Raw genomic sequence first — 24,890 nt, 5'->3', positions numbered from 1 at the left:
CATCAGGAACCCGAGATGTGTCAAGCCACAGGCACCTGACCCCACCTTGGAAACTGACATGACAGTGTGAGGGATGTCGCTATGGCAACTGGCCAGCAGTACATATGTCTATGACATTGCTAGGACCAATTGCTAGGCTTAAAAATAACCAATTAGCACCTGCAAAGTGCAGCAAACAATGCCTTCTCTGCAGCCTGCTACCTCATCCTCCCAAAGTCTTAGGCCAACTTCCCACACAGGTGGCAAACCTGCATCTGGGCTAAAGTGCTTCAGACTGCAGATGAGAGGTCATATTAATTGAATTTGTTGTTTAGTCATTTAGTCGTGTCTGACTCTTCGTGACCCCATGGACCAGAGCACCCCAGGCACTCCTGTCTTCCACTGCCTCCCGCAGTTTGGTCAGACTCATGTTTGTGGCTTCGAGAACACTGTCCAACCATCTCGTCCTCTGTCGTCCCCTTCTCCTTGTGCCCTCCATCTTTCCCAACATCAGGGTCTTTTCCAGGGAGTCTTCTCTTCTCATGAGGTGGCCAAAGTCTTGGAGCCTCAGCTTCACGATCTGTCCTTCCAGTGAGCACTCAGGGCTGATCTCCTTAAGAATGGAGAGGTTGGATCTTCTTGCAGTTCATGGGACTCTCAAGAGTCTCCTCCAGCACCATAATTCAAAAGCATCAATTCTTCGGCAATCAGCCTTCTTTATGGTCCAGCTCTCACTTCCATACATCACTACTGGGAAAACCGTGGCTTTAACTATACGGACCTTTGTTGGCAAGGTGATGTCTCTGCTTTTTAAGATGCTTTCTAGGGTTGCCATCGCCGTTCTCTCAAGGAGCAGGCGTCTTTTAATTTTGTGACTGCTTAATTTTGTGACTCCCCTTCTATATGCCAGGAGGTGATAGGCCCAGTGGCCATGATCTTCGTTTGTTTTTTTTGGATATTTTTTTTTATTAATTGAATACTCCTCCACATAAAAAATTCCCACCACACAGAAAGCTAGTCTCCATCATCAACACCACTCCAACACTCTAAATTTCTATGTGGAGATAGTTTTTTTTAAAAAAAAACCATCTATGTGGAGAGAATTATTTTGTCTGCAGGAGCATTCAGTCACCCAAGACTCCCCATTTACAATCTGAAGCAGGTCAGCCCAGAAACAGACCAACCACCTGAGACTCTAGACCTCCGCCCAGCCTCATCCTGCTTGTTTATTGCAAGCACACAATCTCTAGTTCCAGGCTCTTTAAGAAAATATCAAAAAGACTAGCTAACACAAGACCCAAGCATGCCGGCAGTCTAAAATGACATCTGGAAAGAGCTTGTGTAGCCACTCTCTGTACTCTCAACTAGAGCACTAGGTTTGACTACTTCTTTCTCAAAATTGGATCTATCACAGCTAAACCTAATTCACAGCTCATGTTGGTGTGTAGCACATGCGGTATTTTGGAGGAGGTACAAAGAAACAAACAATTCTTCCCATCTGACTGGGTTGCCCCGGCGACACTGGGCAGCTCCCAACAAAAAATAGTAAAAACACAATACAGAAAACAAAGCCCCCAAAGGGTCAAACTACATGTTATACATGGGCCCAGTTTGCACATAGCACTCAGCCAACCCATGGCTTAGTTTAAACTGTGTAGCCTCCCAGTGAGATTGCTGCCGTGTTGCTCCTCCCTTTGGTACTCTTGCTGCTATGAGTGAAGCCATGATTTAGTGTGTTGTCTGAATTGGGGCTCGTGGTTTGTCTCCTCAAGACAAACCGTGAGCAGTAAGCCATAGAACAAACCTTCGTTCAATGAAGTTTTTAATGTTTTGGTGTTCTATTGTGTTTTAATTTGTTGGAGACCTCCTAGAGTGGCTGGCAAGCAAACAAACAGTTACAGCTTGTGGGACAAACTGTGAGCTGGGGATTGAAAACTACACCAAGCCAAACCATGGCTTAGGTCACAGCAGCACTGCAACAGAAAGACTGGAGGAAGAGTAAATTAGCTGCCGTCTTCTCTCGTGAGTATCTGCACACTATTGCACTCATAGTTACAGGTAGGTGTTGGTCTGCCGTAGTAGAAACAAAATAAAAAAAATTCTTTCCAGTAAGTGTGCATGCACATAAAAGCTTATACCAATAACAAACTTAGTTGGTCTCTAAGGTGCTACTGGAAGGAATTTTTTTATTTTATTGCACTCATAGTACACCATAATTCAGCTCAGCATTACATAAGAACCAGGTCAAAAGTTGCCCTGCACAGCTATGCCTATGCTTTTTCTTTATTTCTTTTTATTTACCGGGGTGGATTAGGCAGTGTGGGACCACAGGGTGTGGGAAGACTAGCCCTAACATTAGGCAGACAGAGCTGACCATCTCAGATAGAAGATGCTCCAGGCATTGGTGTCAGCCACCTGAGAGTACTCTTTCGTCAGAGGCCAGAGCCGTGTCTGCTGCTCTCAGTTGCAGTGGAGGACACTATCCCTAAGATTCCTGTGCGAGTCCAGTCCACAACTATAAGAGAGCTTTGTTTACAGCTAGCACCTTGAGACACCAGTGACCTTGGGGCAACTGTAATTCAGGCTTGCAGAACGTCAGGAGCTCATCAAGCCAAAGGCAGTCCTCCAGAAGCTCACTAAGCAGCATCGGCCCAAGATATTTTGGTGCCTGAGGCAGAAAGTACAAATGGCACTCTGTGATAAAAATAAATTATACACTAAATCAACAACAACATTAGCTGCTTTTTCACCATTAAATAGCTCCCCACCTCAGGCTTACCCTGTCTAATGCCACCTTGACCAGGCCTAGCATTACAAAAAAAAGAAAAGAAAAAAAAGAACAAGTTGCTACATATTTGGGCACAATATGTGACTAGTGTGTGTAAAGGGGGTGCTGAGCTCAACAACTCACAACTGTCTGTACAAGTTGTCTGTAAAGGCACCATCTCCTGCAACCTGATTCTCGCTGGCCTCTCTAAAAAAAAAAATTGGCTAGAAGTATCACAGGAGCATCACACACTCTGAAATATAGCAAACAAGGGGTAAATGGCCACGTTCAGACAAGATTTGTGCCACAAGAGAAGGCCACCCTTAGCTGCGTGCTAACCAAGCTAATGTCCCTCTGCTGCTTTCCCTTCCCACCTCCACCCCCTAGTTCCATGGGCGCCGGTGGGGCAACAGCCTAATATTGGCGGAGGAGGAATGTGCACGGCACGTTCCTTGGCAAGGCCTGCGTAGCTCTGGCTGCGCCATCCACCATCTGTTTTTCAGGAGTTGAATGTGCTGGTGGGTGGAGCCATGTGGGGGGAAGGAGAGACTCAGAACTCAAAGGCTTTATTATTATTATTTTAAAAACACATTTTCTCCCTCTATTCAGCACCATTTTTTTGGGGATTTCTAAAGACAACAGTTCCCTCAGGCGGTACAACCACCCAGCGGGGGAAATTTTCCGCATTCTATTTTCAGTCAGTATCAAAAACTGCACCCAGGGAGGGTTCTGAGATGGGCTTAATCCGAGCCCAGAGCTGACTATGGCAGGGCTCCAGAGCCCATTTTTCAGCATCAGGCTCAGCCCCTAGAACATGGGAAATAATGGAACAGAAAAACTCGTAAGCATGTGGAAAGGGTCTTTCTGCCTCTCCTTTCGCCTGCTCCATAACAAACCAAGACCATAACTGGGATTGGACAGCAGAGCCTTCTTACTTATTGGGTGTGATTTCCAAGCAGGACTGAGCGTCTGTCTTATAGGACAAAATAACCTATGGACTTGAGAACTCCTCTTTTGTCTTTGACAAATTCATTGGTGGCTGAACCTGTCCATGGATACTAGCCGCAATGGCTGTGTACTAGACTAGTATCGGAGGCAGTGTGCTGGAGAACAACATCAGGAGAGGGCTTTGGGCTCATGCGCGGCTCGGTTCTGGGTTTCCCAAAGGTATCTGGATGCCACTGTGGGAACAGGATGCAGGACCCATTAAATACATTTGCCACATTTTACAGAGAGAAGTTCCTTTGCCTCTAGACAAATTTGTGGAAGAGAAATCTATCAGTGGCTTCTAGCCAGTGTTGGAGGCAGTATGCTCAGTTGGTACAGCACGAGACTCTTAATCCCAGGGTTGTGGGTTTGAGCCCTATGTTGGGCAAAAAAAAAAATCCTGCATTGCAGGAGGTTAGACTACATGACCCACGTGCTTCCTTCCAACTCCTCAATTTTGTGATTCTGTACAGCCTCCGAGTACCCGCGTTGCTAGGAACCACAAGTGGGAAGAGTGGTGATGTGCTCAGATTCTGCTTGTGGGCTTCCCACGGCCATCTGGTTGGCCACTGCGAGAACAGAGTGCTGGACAAGATGGGCCTTTGGCCTGCTCTGACATGGCTCTGACATTAGCTTCATGAGCCTCAGCCATTCAAATATGTGCTTTCACCGCCTTATCAAAGCATCTCCAAGGTGGGAACTGCCTGACCCGCAAAGGTTTAAGGCACCATAACAGAGAAGGTAGTACTACAGGGAAGACAGGAGTGCCTGGCATGCTCTGGTCCATGGAGTCACAAAGAGTCGGACACGACTAAACAACAACAGTACTACAGGGTTTCTATTGGAGATGGGAGATTCCAAGGGGAAATGCACCCCCTTTCCACAGGACACTTTTCTCCATTCCAGCTTGTAAGATGCAAGAGTAAACCAAGAACACTAGGTGAATGGTGACAAGAGATTCTATTGCTACCTTCTGGACAAATGTTAAGGCACTTCCATTTTGTTCCAGGGGATTATAATACAGTGGTACCTCAGTTTTCGAATGTAATCCGTTCCAGAAGACAGCTTGAGTTCTAAAACGTTCAAAAACTGAAATCTCAGTACGGAAGCCTCAAAATGAAAAACTTAATATGGAAAACTCAATACAGAAGCCGCATTTCTGGTTCGACTTCAGAAACCAAAGCATTTACTTCCAAGTTTACGGCATTTGAAAACCGAAATGTTCGTCAAAGGAGACGTTCGAAAACCAAGGTACCACTGTATTCAAGAATAAGAGGCATTAATCTAATATGAGGGACATCTGGCAACATGAATGTAACTATCCAGCCAGCTCTTAGATCATCAATCCCAAACTGCTGAAAACATTATGATTAAGATATGAGATTTTTATCTTAAAATTCTTAAAAACCACAAAATGTCAACTTTATGCCTCTGGGAAACTGCAGCATTAATGGCAGGCAGACTCCTATTTTCTAAACCATATCCCCTCTGAAGTATGCAGGTTTGCAGTTTAACGCAGGGCCCAATTCACTGAGCGGTTCTGCTGTGGAAGTTCACGGAAATGCATAGGCATACAGAAGGAGTGCCATGTGGATTGCGCCCTTTCCCCCCAGTAATGAAATCAAGAATAATTATTTTATCTCAAGCTCTCACCGTATGCTCTATCCTCCTCCTTCCTACAACCTCTTGAAAGCGTTTGCCAAGGGTGCATACTCAAGAAGACATTGTGCAGACTGGTATATTCGTAAAGCTCTTTAATCTCCTTGCCACCATAAGGTGTTTCTACTCAGATCATGAAAGAAATGTATTTCATTCTAAAGACTGGAGTAACAATGTCCAGATCCAGTACTATACAATGGAGAAGGTGGGTGGGTGGCCAGTCTTGCTGCAAGGCTTCTGCTGCCAGGGTAGCAGGGAAATTGCCTGCACAGTTCCCACCCGCTTCTTTTATTTCTGTTACTGAACATGGAAAAGAGATGTGTGCACCCAATATCAAAAAGAAAGGGGGAGGCATGGGTGTAGCCAGGATTTATGTTAGGGGGCAGGCTTTATGGGGTGGGGACCTCAGTTAGTTAAGTATTTTTTACTGATTTACTTGATGGGGGGCAGCTGTCCCCCACCCCTCCCTGGCTATGCCCATGGGGGGGGGGGAGGGATTCACAATATCATTGTCAAGAATTGCTACTGGTGTAGGGGGAGGAGGGAACAGGCTTGTTGGATTTGCAAAGCTTTTCCTTCCTGTATCTTAAGATGCTGTGCAAGAACTCTGGCTGAACAGCTACAGTGAGAGATCCTCAGTCTCCAAGGCTGCAGCCCTATACACACCTCTCTGAGAGGAAGTCCCCCCAAAAATAATTTGCATCACAAAAAAGGGAGGAAAGAGGGCATCATTTTACATAAAATTTGCACATAGTTCTTTCTATGTACAGGTGCAAATTTTGAAATAATTGCTAAAATTTCAATAGAGTTCAGAACATCTCACCATAGTGAGGAAGACACCAGGTGATCCGTTCAGCTTCTGAGTCTGCTGACCAGGTGATGTTGTTGATGGGCAACTTCAGGGCCCCTGCTCTCCCTTGTTATGGCTCTATCTGTAAAACAGACTTGGTCGGGCAGCCCTCAAACAGAAGACACCTTTAAAGAGAGGTCTTCAAAATAGAGGACTGGCTTTCATAAAGTAGGACACCTGGCCACTCTAAATCCCATGAAACTCAATGGGTCTTACTTCTTAGTAAACATGTAGAGAATTGCACTGTAAAAACAGTAAACAAACAAATAAATAGCAATTATAAAAACAGCATGAGCTGAAGTGGTAAAGGCCAACCCTACCTCATATATGTTAACTCTCACCATTATCTTGCCCCGAGGGAAGAAAAAGCAGATATAGCTTATTTGAGGCAAGCAGTCCTTTGCCTTTGGGGTTTTAATGTATGTATAGATTTTTAGTTGATGCTCATCACTGTAAATAATTTTATTTTCTGACGATAAGAGCGGTTCGACAGGGGAACAGACAGGGGAGGGCAGTGGACTCTCCTTCCTTGGAGGTTCTTAGCAGAGCCTGGATGTCCATCTGTCATGGATGCTTCCACTGAGATTCCTGCATTGCAGGGGGGGTTGGACTGGATGACCCTCAAGATCCCTTCCAACTCTACAATCCTATGATTCTATGTACAATTCTTTGAGAGGTCAGCGTGAAATGTCAATATATAAACAGCATATATAAATAAGACAGAATGAGGCAACTTGCCTCAGGCAGAAGACTTTAAGCTACCAATAAAAGAAAAGCAAATTGTCTATTGTCTATTGTTTTGTTTTGTTTTTTTACCACTGGGTGGGGAATAATTTGGACTGTCTGCCTCAGGCACATGGGCCATTTCTGAGAGGAGAAGTGATGAATGATCATGGGCAACAGTCAATCTAGTTGCATGCCAGAAACTCCTGTTCCTATCCAAGTAACCCCTTAAGAAATCTGATGGATCTCTGTCCTTCCCAGAGAACCCAGGGTGGCTCGTGAAGTAAATAAAAATACAAAGAATCATTAATTTTGTTTACAATCTTCATCAAATTTCAATTAAAATTGAACAGCAGCAATGCTGGACTAGCCCTCATGGTCCCTTCCAATTATAAGATTCTGTGTGAACCTTCAAGACAAGGCCTTACCCCAAACTATGCTCCAAAGGCAATATGGCCAGAAAAAAAATCGTTTATACCCCAGAAGTGAAAAGAAACTCAGGTAAGCAGATTCTTCCCCACCGCCTCTAGACTCTTATATCATATTGGATGAGGCAAAGGGGGTGTGAGGAGAGAAGACTCAACCCAGCAATGATGGATGGCAAGGCCACACACTAGAGCCAGGATAGCAGGAAGATACTAAAAGGGAACTCTAAGTCTGAAGATTCACTCCAGGGAAAACAGTGGAGAGATTAACATAAGGTCCCTCCCACAGCCAGCAGGACCATGCCATCACTTTCCTCATTAGATATGGTTTTATTTTAATGAGGTGGAGGGAATATCTTGCATTATTACAGTGAAAAATAGACAAGCGGGTTAGATATTTGCAGGGACAACCTAAGAATTAGGCCCCAAAAAGAGACCCACTTACGGAACTTACAGAGTGTTGGTGTTTCCGGACAGGAACTTAATATTATAAACAGATGTTGGAAACATGTAGCTGGCAACTGATTTATTAAAAATTTGCTGGAATTTCCACAGAAAGGGTAAATCCATATTAAATTAGAGGGCAGGAGATTACAGGCTGGCGTTTGATGTGGTTTGTATTGTGTGGATGCTACCAACAAAGACTCCAACTTCACCATCACCACGCTGCATGCCTGAGCAGCACTGACTCTGCAATAAAGACCCATCTGGAAGACCCCCAAGTCAGACCTTTGGCCTGTCTAGTCCTGTATGTCTTTCAGACGCAGATTCTTCTCCAAGCTCTTGGGCAGAGGAGGGCATATCCAAGTTCTGCTGCCTGAAATTCTCTTAAAATGAAGATGCCAGCAATTGGACCTTCTGTTTAAACAGCATATTCTCCATGGGCTCACCCACATTTATCTTTTGCCTCACACACTGGGCTCTCCTGGTCTGTGTCAAAGTGCTTTTTTCTTTGCTCTTTAACGCTGAACTGGGACGCGGGTGGCGCTGCGGTCTAAACCACTCAGCCTCTTGGGCTTGCCGATCAGAAGGGGTGAGCTCCCGTTGCTCAGTCCCAGCTCCTGCCAAGCTAGCAGTTCGAAAGCACACCAAAAAGTGCAAGTAAATAAATAGGTACCGCTCCAGCGGGAAGGTAAACGGCGTTTCCATGTGCTGCTCTGGTTTCGGTGTTCCACTGCGCCAGAATGCTGGCCACATGACCTGGAAAAAACTGTCTGCAGACAAACACTGGCTCTCTTGGCCTGTAAAGTGAGATGAGTGCCGCAACCCCAGAGTCGTCTGCGATTGGACTTAACCGTCAGGGGTCCTTTACCTTTACCGCTGAATTTGAACAAATGGCCGTTCAGGTTTTCCGCAGAATTGTTTCGTGGCAAAAAGGGGGGGGGGGTCTAGGGCTCAGACACTGAGCTTTAAAGTGCAGACCTGTGCCTAGAAACATGACACAAAAGGAAGTCTGGACGAGCCATTACACTGAGCTATGGTCAGGTGTCAAACAGCAAGAGTAGCTGTGAGGATAGGGGAAACCGTGTATGAGGGTGTGTGGTAAAAACTGGTATGACAAGCCTAGCAATGTGAGAGGCAGCTCAGTGGAACAGCATCTGCATCACAGGAAACTTCAAGCCCCAGAAGTCAGGACTGGGAAAATCTCCTTGTCTGAAATCTTGACAGTGATTACCAGTCACGGCAGACAATACTGGGCCAGATGGACCATTGGGGTGACTCAATTTGAGGCAACCTCTTGAGAGCAAAGGGGCAGGCTTATAACCCCTTGGGGTGCATCCAAACCCACCACTCCTGCCCTGTTTCATGTCCCTTTTGTCCCTCAGAACAGATTTACATTACAAAATTGTATTAGTTGTATAGCATTTTAAGCGTCTTGGGCTCCCCCCCCCCCCCAAGAATCCTGGGAACTGTATTTTAGTGATGCTACTGAGATTCCTAGTCCCACTCACAAATTTACTTCCTAGGGAATTTCTTTTAAATCTCTTTAATTAAGTCTGTAGTGGAGGTGTTCTCTCAGTGTACCAGTACAAATCCACATTTCCTACACATCCTCTCTCTGTTGGAAGGGAGCCTCAGAAGAGCATATTGCCAAAGCAAACACACACAAAAAAGTGGATCTGGCACTGAATGGGTGCAATCATCTCTTAAAAATAAATAAATAGAAGAACACTCTGATCACAGAAGAGAGGGATGGGAAATGACCGGGGGTGGGGGTGGGGAGAGAGAACAGTGTTACCATTCTTCCCAGGTCAACTGTACAAAAATAAATAAATGTGTAAACAACAATAACAACAAAAGGTAGTGGCATTCAAATAGATCAAAAGGTATGATGTGGATTACACCTGCAATTCATTTGTCCTTCTTCTTTTGCTGCAGACTATGCTGTTTTGGACATACCTTCAGCAAGTGAAACAATAACTGTTCTATAGGTGTAACATTTGCACAGCAATGGAACCAATTTGCAAGCAGGCTCAGCACATTAAGTTCTAAACTCAAGGGGAGCAAGTTTTTACAGCGCCGAGGGCCTTCTGGCGGTTCCCTCATTGCGAGAAGCAAAGCTACAGGGAACCAGGCAGAGGGCCTTCTCGGTAGTGGCACCCGCCCTGTGGAACACCCTCCCACCAGATGTCAAAGAGATAAACAACTACCTGACATTCAGAAGACATCTTAAGGCAGCCCTGTTCAGGGAAGTTTTTAATCTGTGATATTTTACTGTATCTTTGGTTTCTATGGAAGCCGCCCAGAGTGGCTGGGGAAACCCAGCCAGATGGGCGGGGTACAAATAATAAATTATTATTATTATTATTATTATTATTATTATTATTATTATTACTACAGCAGAAGCCAGCTGTGGATTGTACTGATTGACCTACAATATCACAAAACACCCCCTGTTCACTATGCCTGCTTTATAGTGATTTTAGTACAATTGTTTTTAACAAATCAATTTAAATACTATCACAGAAATATGATGTTTAAGCATGAAATTACAGATGAACATATAAATGGAAGGGGGGAGAGATAGATAGCTGAAACACCAATTGTTATACTGATATATATATCTTTTATACAGTAGTTCAAATTGTAAAGCCTGGTGGAAGCTGGACTTGCCCCCACAGCTGAGGAATTCACAAATCTTTGTTTTCTATTGTGTCTGCCTTCACCACATATGCCAACATTTCACTATAAGATTGTCAGCCGTCTTTTAATCAGAATATCCTTAATCCATTGCACTACATAGACCAGACAACTCACCCACAGAATTAGGGAGTTACTAAGCAAGGATTTTTAAAAAACCATTCTTTTCAGCTCTGCCTCCTTGCAAAACAGTGTGTCATTTTAAATTTGCATGCATTTAAATGAATTAAAATGCATAATCAGCAGTAGCCCTTTTTCTCCTCAGAGAGGGATGAAAACTCAGAATAGAATAGATATCCTCTGTATCTATGGGATCTCATAGGACACTGATCTTCAGCTGTGGAGTTTTGTGACCTGACCAATGTGCCGTTGGCCACAGATACAAAAAGGAAATAGAGGGGCAGAAAGGGAGGAAATAAGGTGGCAGGAAGGGGAAAGATGGAAACAGCAAAGATTTATAATTTCAGATAGAGCAGGGAAGAATATCAAATACCGTATTTTTCGCTCTATAGGACACACTTTTTCCCCTTCAAAAATGAAGGGGAAATGTGTGTGCGTCCTATGGAGCGAAGAAGCCATAGCCCCGTGACCCTCTCCCAGCTGGAGAGGTGACGCGCGACTATGGCAGCAGCCTCTCCGCTGCCCGCCTTTCCGCTGCTCCCTGACCTGCTCTTTGGGGCTGGTGGTGGGCTTCCCCCCGCCAGCCCCAAAGAGCAGGTCGAAAGGAACCTGAAGCCTGGAGAGGAGAGGGGTCGGTGCGCACCGACCCCTCTCCAGGCTTCCAAGGGAGCCGCCTGAAGGCGTCTGAACGCACCTTAAACGGCAACTTGCTTTAGAGGGGGAAATCAAAAGGGGAAAATTCTCTCCCTCTTTGCGCAACGCCTCCTGCCACTTCGCTGAAGGGGCGCTGGGCAGAGAGGGGGAGAATTTTTTTTCCTTGTTTCCCCCCCTCTAAAACAAGGTGCGTCCTATTGTCCGGTGCGTCCTATGGTGCGAAAAATACGGTAAGTCAAAAAAAGAACTGAGAGAAGACCCCCATGCTGACACTCCTACATATGGAAAGGTTGAAAGCCACAGCCACAGAGTAGTAGGCAAAAAACCTGTGTGGTCTAGTGGTTAGGGAGGAGGAATAAAGACACCAGCTCAAATCCCTGCTCAGTCACAGTCCAGCTAAGCAGCCTTTGGCAAAGATGTTCCTGCCCCACCCCCCTGTCCCCAAACCTCAGTTTTTTCCATCTGGGAATAATTGCAACTCACCTCGCAAATATGTTGAGAAGGCAAAACAGATGAAGACTGCAAAATTCTTTGCACATACAAAGCACTGTGTAATCCGTTGATAATAATAGCAGCATGACCACCACCACGGATTGAATAATAGTTTCAAGCCTTTTACTATTGCAGCAAGGAGTAAGCAGAACTGTAGTTTCAGGGGAGATGTGCCTTCAGAGTATTACCGCTAACAGCGCACAAAGGTCAGCTTCAGAGTCACACCAGGTGCCCTCGCTCTACCAAGTATCACAAATGTGAATAGGAAAGCTTTTTAAAGACACAGAACGCATAAGATGCAAACACCCCACAGTTCCATGAAACCCCACAGGTGTCCATCTTTTAAAAAGAAAAAGCAAGCCAGCCCTCTACCGTGACTAATAGGGCTAGAGAGGCAATAATAATTGTTTCTCGGTAGAAGCAACCAAGCAAGAGTAAAAGAACCGACTCACGGCTGCGTAATGTCGATTACATATTCTGACATCCTTTAGCCACCCTATCATTTTAAATAGTGTAAACTGCCATGTGATTCTCAGATGAAGTGCAGTATATCAATTTAATTTAATCATCATCTTCTTCTTGTTGAACTCCAACTCCCCCATCAGCCCCTGCCCTGATGGGCATAGTCAGGGATTATGGTAGTCATAACATCTTGGGGCCCACAGGTTATACTGTAATTTACACAATTATTCTGCTTGCATTAAACCACTTTACTCTGGAGTGTGTGAGAGTGAGTGAGTGAGAGAGTTTTTTTTTGCCAGAATGAAACCAATTTCCTCACAAATATGGTATCTAAATAGTTTGCTACAAGTGGAGTTGTGTCCCTGTGCCCCATTCAACCCATTTTTGAAGGTTTGAGGCAGTGTAGATTCTGATCAAGGTCAGAAAACCCATTTACCATGAGTGCAGCTGGATCCAGGCAGGAAAACAAAAGAAAACAACCCAATGGCCATGTGAATAATCCCTTCAGTCCCCTTAGAGGGCCACTTCATTTCCTGCACAGAAGGCCCATATGAGTAGGCAACAGAATGACACTCATAGGTAGAGTGTCGTGCCAATCTGATGTGCGTGATGCATTTCAAATACATGTGCACAGACTGTAAGTACTTTGGGAAGATGTTTATTCATACTGAACATACTGAACTGTCTCCCCATTAATGAAGAGGCATCCACACAATATACTCACCATCTCAATTTTCCCCCAGACCTTCCTACACTTTAAATATGTTTTTACTGTAAAGTCAGAATAGGAAAAGCCCTGCATTTAAAAGGAGAAATGTCCAGGATAACATTGGGTCCACATTTTGTTCTGATGCAGATAAGCTTGAGGTTGTTTCAAAAGCAAGTGTTATCCCACATTTTACAGTACATTTCCCCATCACTTTCCTTATTGCAAAATTGGGGGGCTGAAGCAGATTGTGTAAGACCTCCCAATTAACTATAATTGTGTGGCCTGAATTTGCCAGTATGGTCGGCGGTTCGAATCCCTGTGGCGGGGTGCGCTCCCGTCGTTCGGTCCCAGCGCCTGCCAACCTAGCAGTTCGAAAGCACCTTCGGGTGCAAGTAGATAAATAGGGACCGCTTACCAGCGGGAAGGTAAACGGCGTTCCGTGTGCTGCGCTGGCTCGCCAGATGCAGCTTGTCACGCTGGCCACATGACCCGGAAGTGTCTGCGGACAGCGCTGGCTCCCGGCCTATAGAGTGAGATGAGCACACAACCCTAGAGTCTGGCAAGACTGGCCCGTACGGGCAGGGGTACCTTTACCTTTCCTTTTTTAATTGAATCTCACCTGAAAATAGCAAGAGTCTGGAAGTACCCTTATCCCTAATGATTATAAGAGAAAACAGCAAGCCCAATCCCCTCACTAAATATTTTTTAAAATTGTTTTGATTGAAAGATTTTCATGGATAACAAAGGTACATATAACCAGAACTTTTTTTCAGCTGGAATTTAGCGTAACTCCATTCCGTAACTCTCTGGTGGGCGCCAATGCCATTGCCATTACAAAAGAACAAGGGAGCCGTTCATAGTGAATTCTGGCACTTCTTTTTCTAGGAAAATAGCACTGCATGTAACATCTCTGTTTTCAGTTCATAGAGTCCTATCTATAGGTCAGTTACATTTGGGGGGAGACATTGCTATCATAGGCATTGTGAGGTTGAGGGGGGAAGAAAGAGGTGAGGAGAGAGAAGCGGGGTAATGATTTTCCTTCTTCTGCATAGCGTATGTATGGGGTTTTTATGTCAGTGTCAAATGGGTAGGTTCTTCATCTGCTCATTTCCCTCTCACTAAAGTTGTGTGATCCTGCTCCTTCCTTCTTTCCCATACTGTAGGTGCCACCAAAATGGTACAAGTTTCCCTTTAATTTGCTCCCCACCCTGCCCACAATACATTGTTTGAGGTAATGAATTCTCTCTGGTTTATGGTCAGGTCAGTCATGAAAACAAACTTGCTTGCTTGCTTATTACATTTATATACCACCTTTTCTCCCAAAGTGTTCTCACCCCCAGTTTATCCTCACAACAATCCTGTGAAGTAGGTTAGGCTGAGAGACGGCGACTGGCCCAAGCAGTGGCGTAGCATGGGTTGTCAGCACCCGGGGCAAGGCAAGTAATTTGCGCCCCCTAACCCGTGGATTTGCGCCCCCTAACCCTAACCCCCAGATGTTGCGCCCAGTGCGGCCGGCCCCCCCTGCACCCCCCACGCTACGCCACTGGGCCCAAGGTCACCCAGTGAGCTTCATGGCTGAGAACAGATTCAAACCCTGGTTTCCTAGGTTACATTCCAACACTCGAACCATTACACCACCCCAGAGCCTCTTTTGCACTATTTCTGTTAACATTCAAACAGAAGTGAAAACAAATTAAAGGTATCTGTAATGTGGACAAGGACTCTGGGTAGCACAGGTTTTGCATGCGCATTACAAACCCCAAGGGAAGCAACAGCTGTCTTAAGCCTTACCTGCAGGTGGAGGAAATGCCCAATGAGCAGACTGCAATTTAACAAACACATGCAGAGAATACTCTGATATAGCCACTCAAAACTTCAACAGCCTTGATCTTCTCAGGGGTGTGATATGCACTCCTGCAAATAAGCCGCAATCAGCAGAGAAGCAATACACGTTCCTGGATAACTCAAACACAGTCGACAAGATTCAGGGAGTTGTAAATCAGAACTGGGTCTGAGACGCATCCGCAGAATTTGTTGTTGCACTTTAAGGCCCTCCTCCTCTTCCTTCTTGAAGCCATATCTGTTTCCCTGCCATAATTGACTCCTTCTCCTCTTTCTCAGCTTCAACACTGCTTTGCAGTTGTGTCAACCAGCAGATGCTGCATCGGCATCAATGTAGGGGAATGTTGACCTCAGGGAAACATAAACCTTCACCCCTACAGTGCAGATTATTAGCTGGTTCATACCGTGACCAAAGCCTAGTGTGACCTCATCTGCCCAGTACAGAATCATCCCTGGGCATCTGGGAAATAAACCAGGATAGTTATATGTGGCCCCTTTGAAAAGACTGATAGGATTGCCACCTGATTTTACTGGCCCCATTCCTGTATCTTGAAAAGTAACTGGGCAAAAAGAAATCCAGCAAACAAAGCCATTCCTGCTGTTTATTGTAACCACAGTTAGTATTTATACAGCACTAGCATACAGTGCCTTCAAGTTTCAAAAACCATGCACCAATTCACCTTGCAGATTAGCAGGCAGTGGCTGACGAAGTGTGGCTTCCCTAAGGTAACCAAACTAGTTAATGAACTAAGGAACACCACCTGCATGGGCTATGAAGAAGAAAGTACTAGGTATTTTAAATGCAACTATGCATTTAACATCATGTCTAGTTTGGACCTTCACCTCTAGACTACTCTACCTTCATGTCAGAATAGCCCTGCCTTCCCAGGTCCAAAGGATGCTCCACAGACCTCAGCTCCTATCAGGTTGTTAAAGACCAGAAGTTGCACACACTGAATCTCATGGTTTAGAGTAGGTCGCCAGATAAGTTACCTTGAGGTACAGCAACTTCAAGCACTCTCAACTTCAAATGGCTATAAGAATCTGCTTTAGCAAGAACCCTTTTTCTCTCTATAGAACCATGTGTTAGACCAGCATTTCACATTCTGGTCAAGATGCACATAAGGAAAGCAACTCGTAGGGGCTTTAGAATTTATGTATCTGCCTAACATGTCTGCCTAATGAATTTTGGAGCAGGCTAGATGGATCTTGGTTTCATTGAGCAAGGCAGTTCTTATGTATCACAAACCATCTGAAAGGATGGTAGACAGACACGAACCTGAGTCACATCCTCAGAGATCATTTTCTGGTTTAAAAGGCCCATTCATCTGTGTCGATCTCTAGACACCTCTTCAGAATACAGGGAAGGAAAAAGTAATGCTAGAAGTAACCACACACACACACACACACACACACACACACACACACACACAGGTCACCTTTCTATTCTTCTAGACAAAGCTCAGCAAAACTCAAAAGCTTGCACAGTCCTTCACCAAAATAGCTTGGGAAAGGGCTATGGATCAGCGGGGGAATCATAAAAGAGTAGAGTTGGAAGGGAACCCTGAGGGTCATCTAGTCTAATCCCTCCTGCAAAACAGGAATCTCAACTAAAGCATCTATGACAGATGACCATCCAACCTCTGCTTAAAAATCTCCAGTGAAGGAGAGGTTTGTATGTAAAGTTCCCAGGTTCAATTCCTGGCATTTCCAGGTTAGGTTGGGGCTGTCCTGTCGGAAACCCTGGAGAGCTGTCAGTCAGTTTATACAATACTGAGCTAGATGGACCAATGGTCTGACTTGCTACATTTATTATTATTTCATTTATTAGGACTGATATTGCACAGCTGGTCTGCTTGCTACAGCTACTTTCTTTCTTCATCACGTGGCAGTTCCATGTTCACTGTGGCAGTGGCGTAGCGTGGGTTGTCAGCACCCGGGGCAAGGCAAGTAATTTGCGCCCCCTAACCCGTGGATTTGCGCCCCCTAACCCATGGATTTGTGCCCCCTAACCCGTGGATTTGCCCTAACCCCAGATGTTGCGCCCGGTGCGGCTGGCCCCCCCCTGCTCCCCCCACGCTATGCCACTGCACTGTGGCAATCCAAATGGAGGTTTCTACTCATCAGACAAGCCCTTCTACACAATCAGCATGATGACCCAAATAAATGGCTGTTGCAAAATGGGGTCTTGTGCATCAATCCTTATTACATGGCAGCTTTTGCTGGGTTATTCCTTTATACCAGGCTTCCTCAACCTCGGCCCTCCAAATGTTTTGAGACAACAATTCCCATCATCCCTGACCAGTGGTCCTGCTAGGTAGGGATCGTGGGAGTTGTAGGCCAAAAACATCTGGAGGGCCGAGGTTGAGGAAGCCTGCTTTATACTATGAAATAAAGGGACCAGCGTCCTGAATTATTTACTATTTACAGCAATAGTTTTGGAAGGCTGGAATGTGGGATAATAAGCAGAGCTGTTTCCATTTCACCCAGACTGCTAATAGCATCCAACTCCACTCCTGTCTGGGACAGGAATTGTAGAAGCTTCTGGGAGCCTGGCAGGGGAATACCCACCAGAGTAGAGAGAGGAGACAGAGTAAGGCCGATTCTGAACCTGACAAACAGGTTCAAGGGAGAAGAGAGATACAAATGCCTATAAAGAGATTACTTGGCCATCATATGCTCAAGATCAAGGTGCTTCTAGATGGCCTGTTTATTGAGCCTTCATCCTGATTTTTTAGTGAGATTAGACAACTTTGGCTAATTAAGGAGCTTTCATTCTGATTTGTTCGCAGGAATGTTAAATGACATTGCATCAAAGAAAGCGTTATCACATTTTCCACTGCATTTTCCCATCACTTTCCATATCACAGAAAGTCTGGTCTTGGGGGAAGCAGGTTTGCTGTGCTAGACTTCCTAACCAACTATACTTGTGCAACATGAATTTGGGTGGCATGTGATTTAATCTCACCTGAAAACAGTGACAGCCTGGCTGTGCCTTTACTAAGGTTTAGTTAACATGTTATCTATCACCGTGCAACCACCTTGCAGCACTCACCCTCAAAGTGGATAAAGAACTGGTGAAAGGGTTGGATATTCTCCCAGATTTTCACTGCATGCTTAGGGGCAAAGTAAGGATTCGAATCCATGTTTGTGGCAGCAGGTATGGCACTTAGTGGGTGGGAGTTATATTCTGAATCAGGTAACACAGAGCATACAGGAGTGGTATCGGGTAGAAAGTATTAGGTGCTCCTGGCTCCAGTCAGCGGATCTTTGCCCAGATGGAATTTTTATCCTGCACAGGCAGTCTGCTCCTCACTGGCAAAATGCAAAGGGAGTTTGTGCCCCCAACTGATACTCCAATTCAATGCTCCTTCCCTAGAGATAAGTAAAACCAATAAACACTAGCTGAAAAGAACAGCCAAAAGTGAATAAAGTGCCTAGAGCAACTCTCCTAAGAGGTACCCTTATAAGATTTGGGACTATTTAGTTGAGGGGGGGAAAGTTGAGTGATAGAGGTGAACAATTATGCATGGTGTGAAGTAATTGGATATGGAGAAGTTTTTCCTCCCTCTCTCATAATATAGGGAAGCCAAATGTTTGGAAGTTCAGGACGGACAAAATGAAGTACTTCTTCACACCACAAACATAAACTAAAGAATTAACCACAGGCTGTGGTGATGGCCAACAATTTGGATGGCTTTAAAAGGGATTAAACAAATCCCTGGAGGATAAGGTTATCAATAGTTACTAGTCATTGTGACTATATTACCTCCAGAGGCAATATGCTGGAAATCAGAGGAGTGCTGCTGTTCTCTTGCAGAAAGCTGCCTAGAGAGGCCTTTGGCCTGATTCAGCAGGGCTCTTCTTATGTTCTCTCATAACCTGAATTCTAATGCATTAAACTCCACAGAGGCAGAGAGAAGTGCTGACTGATAATTCACTGCAATCCAGCCGGACCATGTTGGCTGCCTTGGCAGAAAGGTGGTGGTATAAAAACGCAATTATTTGATTGATGATGTTCCTTTTCTTTCTCTATTTAGGGTTGACAGAAGAAACACACAGGCACACACCCGTCCCCAGAATGGAGTTTCTAAAACGAGAAATGCCAAGCCTCGGGCCTGCCAAAAACCTGATACTGTCCGACTTGCAAACTCTTCCTTCTATTTCAGATCATGTAGCCGTCTTAATGTGGAGGAAAAGACGCTCTGCACAAGCTCAGAGTCCCTGCCTTCTTCATGAGATCAATTCCCGGACCTGAGCCCTGGCGATACCTGGCTTGGCTCAAGCCCTGAAGCCTCCTCACACGAGGCCTCACAGATTTTCCACCCATTTTGTAGCGTTCACCACAGGAAATGTTTCCATGCCTTGTTTGCTGAGGCCATGGGTGAGGGAGCAGGGAGGTGGGGGGGGGGGGAAGAAGGGGGCAGTGTATATCAAGTGCTCCCCCCCCCACCGCCCGATCTGGGAGCAGCTCCAGCCATATCTAAACTGGGGGAGTTGTTGGTAACCGGAGCAGCCAGCTGCAGCGTGAATGGTGAGTCACGGAAGCCTGGGCGGGGGCCAGGATTTATTCCAGGGTCAGATTCTCAAGGAACATCCTGTGGCGTGGAGCAGGCAAGAGGAGCTGGTCTGTCCCGCCTACTCACCCTCATCCTTCCACAATGCTTAATTTCTAAAGTAAGGGGTGCAGAGTCTTACGCTTGGCTGAAATGTGTCTTTCTGGCAGACACATTTGCCCCTGATCCCACGAATTGGCTGCAATCACTCCAAGGTTTGAGAGAAGGCATACTGCACATGCTTAAAGGCACTCTTTCCTCAAACCTGCACTCCCAACACAGAGCTCCCCTCTCTGAAATTTTAACAACAACAACGATACCAGGAGGTCTAAATATGGGGGGGGCCCTCCTAGATACGAGTGCCCCCCCCTTTTCCTCAATGGAAGCTTAGCTTGCCTCTCACTTGATCCGTTACCATGGTTAGGGGGCTTGGGAATGTGGAAGCAATGGACACTTCTGCACATCCAGTTGACTGTGGGAAAAGGACATGGACAACCACCTCTGATCTCTGAAACAGGAAGAGGAAATTAATACCAGCTTTTACTCTCCAAGTTCCTGCTTCTCCACAAGTCCCAACTGCTCTCTCAGAGATGGGAACAGAAGTCAAGCTTCCTGGATCCCGCAGCTTCTGTTCCAGTTTCACTAAGGACCACAGCCACCATCATTACAGCTGCTCATTGGACCCAAGAGGCCCAATTCCAATCCCATCAAATCAAAGAAATCAGGCAGCAACCAATTTTGGGAACCCTTGGAGGCCCAGTGGAAATGGAGCAGAGAACTTGAAAAGGAAAACCCACAGAACATCTGGGAATGAATGAAAAGATACAAACCCAACGTTTGGGATAAGAAGAATCACAGTGCTACTTACAGGTGTAGGTGCACTATATCAGCATGTATGGACGCGGGTGGTGCTGTGGTCTAAACCACAGAGCCTAGGGCTTGCCGACCAGAAGGTTGGTGGTTCGAATCCCCGCAATGGGGTGATCTCCCGTTGTTCAGTCCCTGCTCCTGCCAACCTAGCAGTTCGAAAGCACATCAAAGTGCAAGTAGATAAATAGGTACCACTCCGGTGGGAAGGTAAACAGCGTTTCCGTGCACTGCTCTGGTTCGCCAGAAGTGGCTTAGTCATGCTGGCCACATGACCTGGAAGCTGTCTGCGGACAAACGCCGGCTCCCTCGGCCTATAGAGCGAGATGAGCGCCGTAACCCCAGAGTCGTCCGCAACTGGACTTAACGGTCAGGGGTCCCTTTTACCAGCATATATAAAAAATAAAAATCCACACCTCTCTCTGGGAGTTATTTAATACTGTTATTTAATACCAACCAAATGTTCATCTGTTAGAGTCTGAGCATAACAATAGAATTAAGGTGGGGCTCCCCCCAAATAAGTCACTGGTGCCAGAATTAGTCTGTCTTCCCCACACTTTGTTACCTTTGGAGGGGAGCAACCCCATCCAGAGTCAACACCCAAGGAGAAGAGCATCCAGAATACGATTCTACTTGAGTTCCACTTTGGTGCAATGGATAAGAGTGCTGGATTAGGATCCGAGAGACCAGGGTTCAAATCCTGACTTGGCCACAAAGCTCACCAAATGAACTTGAGCAAGTGTCTGTCTCTCTGCCTAATCTTCCCCTCACAGGATTGTTGGGAGGATAAAGTTGGGCGAGAGAAGAACCATGGACACCTCGCTGAACTTCCTGAGCAGAAGACATGAGAAGACTCCCTAGAGCCATGTATAGGATCACAATTCAGACAGAACCTTTACATTAATATATAACATTATATATATCTTGCTCTGTTCCACGCAAAAATAAGCACAGTGTTCAAATTGTATCATTTCAGAGGATTCTCCATGAGGCAAGCTTCACAGAAATAAAGGTAGCTGCTTTATATAGTGTCAGATCATTTGTCCATCGAGCTCACTAAGTGCCAGTGGCTCTCTAGGGTTTTAGACGGGATTCTCTCCAAAATGTACCTGGAGATGCAGGGCACTGATCCTGGGAACTTCTGCATGCAAAGCAGATGCCCTTTGCCACTGGGCCCTTCTCAGGCTCAGATGTGGGGGTTTTTGCTTCCTGGAGCTTCCTTTGCAATGTGCAAGGGAGGAGTATCAGGTGTGCTGTGGGGTGCACTCTCATCCAGAGGGACCTTACAGGCCTGGACAGGACCCTACATGGAAAGGGCACTGCACTGCTTCCAAGCACATGGCCCAGAATCCTCTGCAACTTCCTGAGGTTCCACATGGCAGGCTGCAAGCCTTTAGGAGGGACTTCTAGACATAACGGTCAGCAAAGCAGTTATGTGTAAGAAGAGATGGTGCTTATCCTCCACCCACACTTGCAAGCATGGGTGTATCTAAGGGCAGGGGAGCAGCTGCTCTCCGCCTAAATCAAGTAAATAAATAAAAATACTTAACTGAAGTCCTGCCCCCCCCCAACACGAAGCCTGCCCCCCCCCAACATAAATCCTGGCTACACCCATGCTCACAAGCAGAGAATCAATGGGGAAAAGATTCACTGAAATAAAAAAACCACAGACACAAACAGTGCCATAACCAGTGCATTTGCCTACACACTATCTGGGAACCTCAATGGCGCCCCTCTGGAGGCTTTACCCGGGGCAAAAAACCCAGCTATGCCCCATATAGCTATGCCTCTGCATAAGGATCAGCAAAGGAGCTATGTATAAAAAGAGATTGTGGTTATCTTTAGTACTGCACGAGACCCTTAATCTCAGGGTCACGTTGGGTAAAAGATTCCTGCATTGCATGGGGTTGGACTAGATGACATCCGTGGTCACTTCCACCTCTACAGTCCCATGATTCTATACCTACACATACAAGATCAGCTTTAACTCTTAGAATGCCAGGGATACAGCTCCTGGCTCTACACCACCTCCACCCCCACCATACCACTACAGCTCCTCAGGTCATAACCCTTTCAATTCCCCATCACCAATCTTAATGGCTTTCAACCCTAACCTAGACTTTCTGGGCAATGAAGTCCAGCTGGAAACAGAGGCAGTAACAAGCAGTGGGGAAGTAACGGCACCTAACAGCCAGCTCCTGAAGCACACCATAACCCCCACCCCTTCTGCTCAGCAACTCCTGGAAGGCTGGCTTGGCATCTCCACATACCAAGTGCTTTGCAATCTGTGTCGCTCCTGTTTTTAAAACGTGTCCATGCACAGTGTGCTGTACACTCTCTCCAGCCTGCACACAGAGCATGGCACACCAAAAGGGTATCGGAGCCCAACACACAGCTCCATCCATTCACAGCCTGCTAGATGTGCATTCACAGGCACAAAGGACAAACAAACACACATACACACCTCCTGCTCAGCTGTCTCCACACACATGCAAACAGCCTTCCCCCCCCACCACATAGTGTGTGTATCTCTCTTCTCCCTCCCTCCCTCCTTCTCACACACACATACACACACTATCTCTCACCCATGCATACACATCATCTGTGTGCACACAGCCTCCCACAAGCATGGTGGAACACAGAGACAGACCTATGTACACAGAGATGCACAGACAGCTCCTAAAGAGATGCGTGTAGATTTCTAATACACAAATACCTCTGCAACTCTAAATACACTGTTTTGGTGCACACACAATCACAATCATGCACACCCAGAAGCAGGGATGCTCTCTTCTGCATGATGTATGCATATTCATATATGCTAAAAATAACACTTGTGTACAGAAACAACGACCAGAACCCACAGAATGCCCAAACACCCTTCACTTTTTCTCTCACCTCCGTCCCCACCCACCCCCAATTTGGCAGCTAAGACATAGGACCACCCATTTTCAAAATGTTCCTGATTCTTGCCAGAAACTTTTCCCAGCACCTCCCCACCCCACCCCCCACCTCACTCCATCTTCCTGTGAGCACCCATCAACTCTGGCCACAAGGGAGTGGCACCTCTTAAGATGAGCTTGACACACGCACAGACATGGTGTTGTGCCATTCCTTGCTTGAAAGCAAAGAAGCTGGAAGCAAAAAGTGGAAGGCTAGTATAAAGGGGGGGGGTGATGTCAACGAGAGACACCACGAGGGGAAAGTCATCCCTCAGAGCCTGGGCACCGGTGAACCGCAGAGATGCCCAGCATAGAAAGCAAATGCCAGGGGCTAGCAGGAGAATGCAGATACCCCGTCAGAGGGGCCTGAGAGTGACTCCAAAGAGATGGCAGCAGCCAGGAGCACCAGGTGAGGCTGCCCAGCAGGCAGGAAGGACAACGCCCATGCCCTGCTGCTTGATGCTGGTGCCCACTTCAGGAAGCAGCGCTGGGTTATCCGGCAGGTGGCACCCACCCAGGGGGTGGGCAGGGGAGAGCGGGCTCGCATTCTGCAGGCAGCAGGGCAGAATCAGGGGCCTGACCGTGCCAGAGAAAGTGGACGGGGGGGGGGGAGAGGGAGAGGGAGGGGAGCAGCGGCGCTGCCAGGACCACCCGCCCCACCCCACTCACCTCGCGCCCGGGAGGGGCAGCAGCTGCACTTGGCCAGGACTTTGCGGAACAAGTGGTGGCAGGCGCAGCCTTGCTGGCTCCCGCCCCTCATGGTGCCGCCCGGCCGCGCTGGGCTCTGTCACCCACTGTGCCAGCCATGGAGCAGGGGCAGCGCGGCGGCGGCGGCGGGCCGGGCGGGGAAGGGGGCCCGCGGGAGGGGGCGACTCCCGCCACCGCAGCCCTGCGCTCAGTGACAGAACAACAGGGCTGGGCTGGTGCTGCCCAGGGCGGGGAGGAGCCTCTGCAGCTTCTCTCCCGCCGCCACCCCCAGCATCTCTGCCTCCCTCCTTCTGTCTTCGCCGAGATCTCCACAGCTTCCCAGAGCCAGACCGCCGCCGCCGCCGCCGCCTCCACCCCCCGCCTGCCCGCCCGCCCGCTCCCGCTGAGCCATTGCAGCAGTCGAGCCTGCAGCGGGCACGGCGGGCGAGGGGGCGGCAGAGCTCTCTGCGCCCCCCCCCCCCGCCACCCTGGAGGCGAGCGAAGGGTAAGGACGAGCGGGAGGCGGGGGGCAGAGATGGAAGAGGAAGACTCCGTGGGCGCAGCGCCGGGGTCAGGAACTGGCAGCCACGATCGTGCCCGCATGGGGGAGAGAGGAGAGAAGGAACAAATCAGAAGCGGGGTTCCGCACGTACAAGGGAAAGGGGGGGGGGCGAATATGCAGAAAGCACAAAGTTAGGGAATGCCCAGGAACGGGCAACAAACTACTCCTGCCTTTAGGCTGCGGGGGTTCAGCCCCGTGGCATTTTGTTTCCGCAGGCAGACGGACACACACACAGGATCTGGGTTCCATAAATAGGTGTGGGAAGAGCCAGGCAGACCTACTCCCACCCCCCAGGATCTATCCCATATTGAGATGGCCTCCTTGCACAGCTGTTTCCTGTCCCCAGTGTGCAAGGGTGGGTGATTGGGTGCTGGGTGGGAGCTCAGGGCTGCTTGCAAATGTTCCACGTTTCCTACGCAGAAAGCAATTCCACGCAGGAAAACAGAATGCATGTGGAAACAGTCAC

The 24,890-nt window shown here is 47.1% G+C and overlaps 1 protein-coding gene across 14 annotated transcripts in view; it reads right to left on the bottom strand.

Annotated features, from left to right (window-relative positions):
- ARHGEF25 (Rho guanine nucleotide exchange factor 25) overlaps nt 1-24,890 on the bottom strand; it is a 79,670-nt gene that overhangs the window by 33,131 nt on the left and 21,649 nt on the right. The window contains exon 1 of one of the 14 annotated variants that reach the window (XM_028721325.2): nt 23,845-24,195. The exons of 12 other annotated variants lie outside the window; for them this stretch is intronic. In XM_028721325.2, the coding sequence (XP_028577158.2) occupies nt 23,845-23,935 (91 nt within the window). In that variant the 5' untranslated portion in view covers nt 23,936-24,195. Of the gene's footprint in view, nt 1-23,844; nt 24,196-24,890 lie in introns of those variants that run through there. One more of the 14 variants, XM_028721326.2, reaches the window with a different exon arrangement.

This window comes from Podarcis muralis, chromosome 2 (assembly GCF_964188315.1).
Source record: "Podarcis muralis chromosome 2, rPodMur119.hap1.1, whole genome shotgun sequence".
Taxonomy (NCBI): Eukaryota; Metazoa; Chordata; class Lepidosauria; order Squamata; family Lacertidae; genus Podarcis; species Podarcis muralis.
This window is presented reverse-complemented; position numbering and strand designations above follow the sequence as displayed.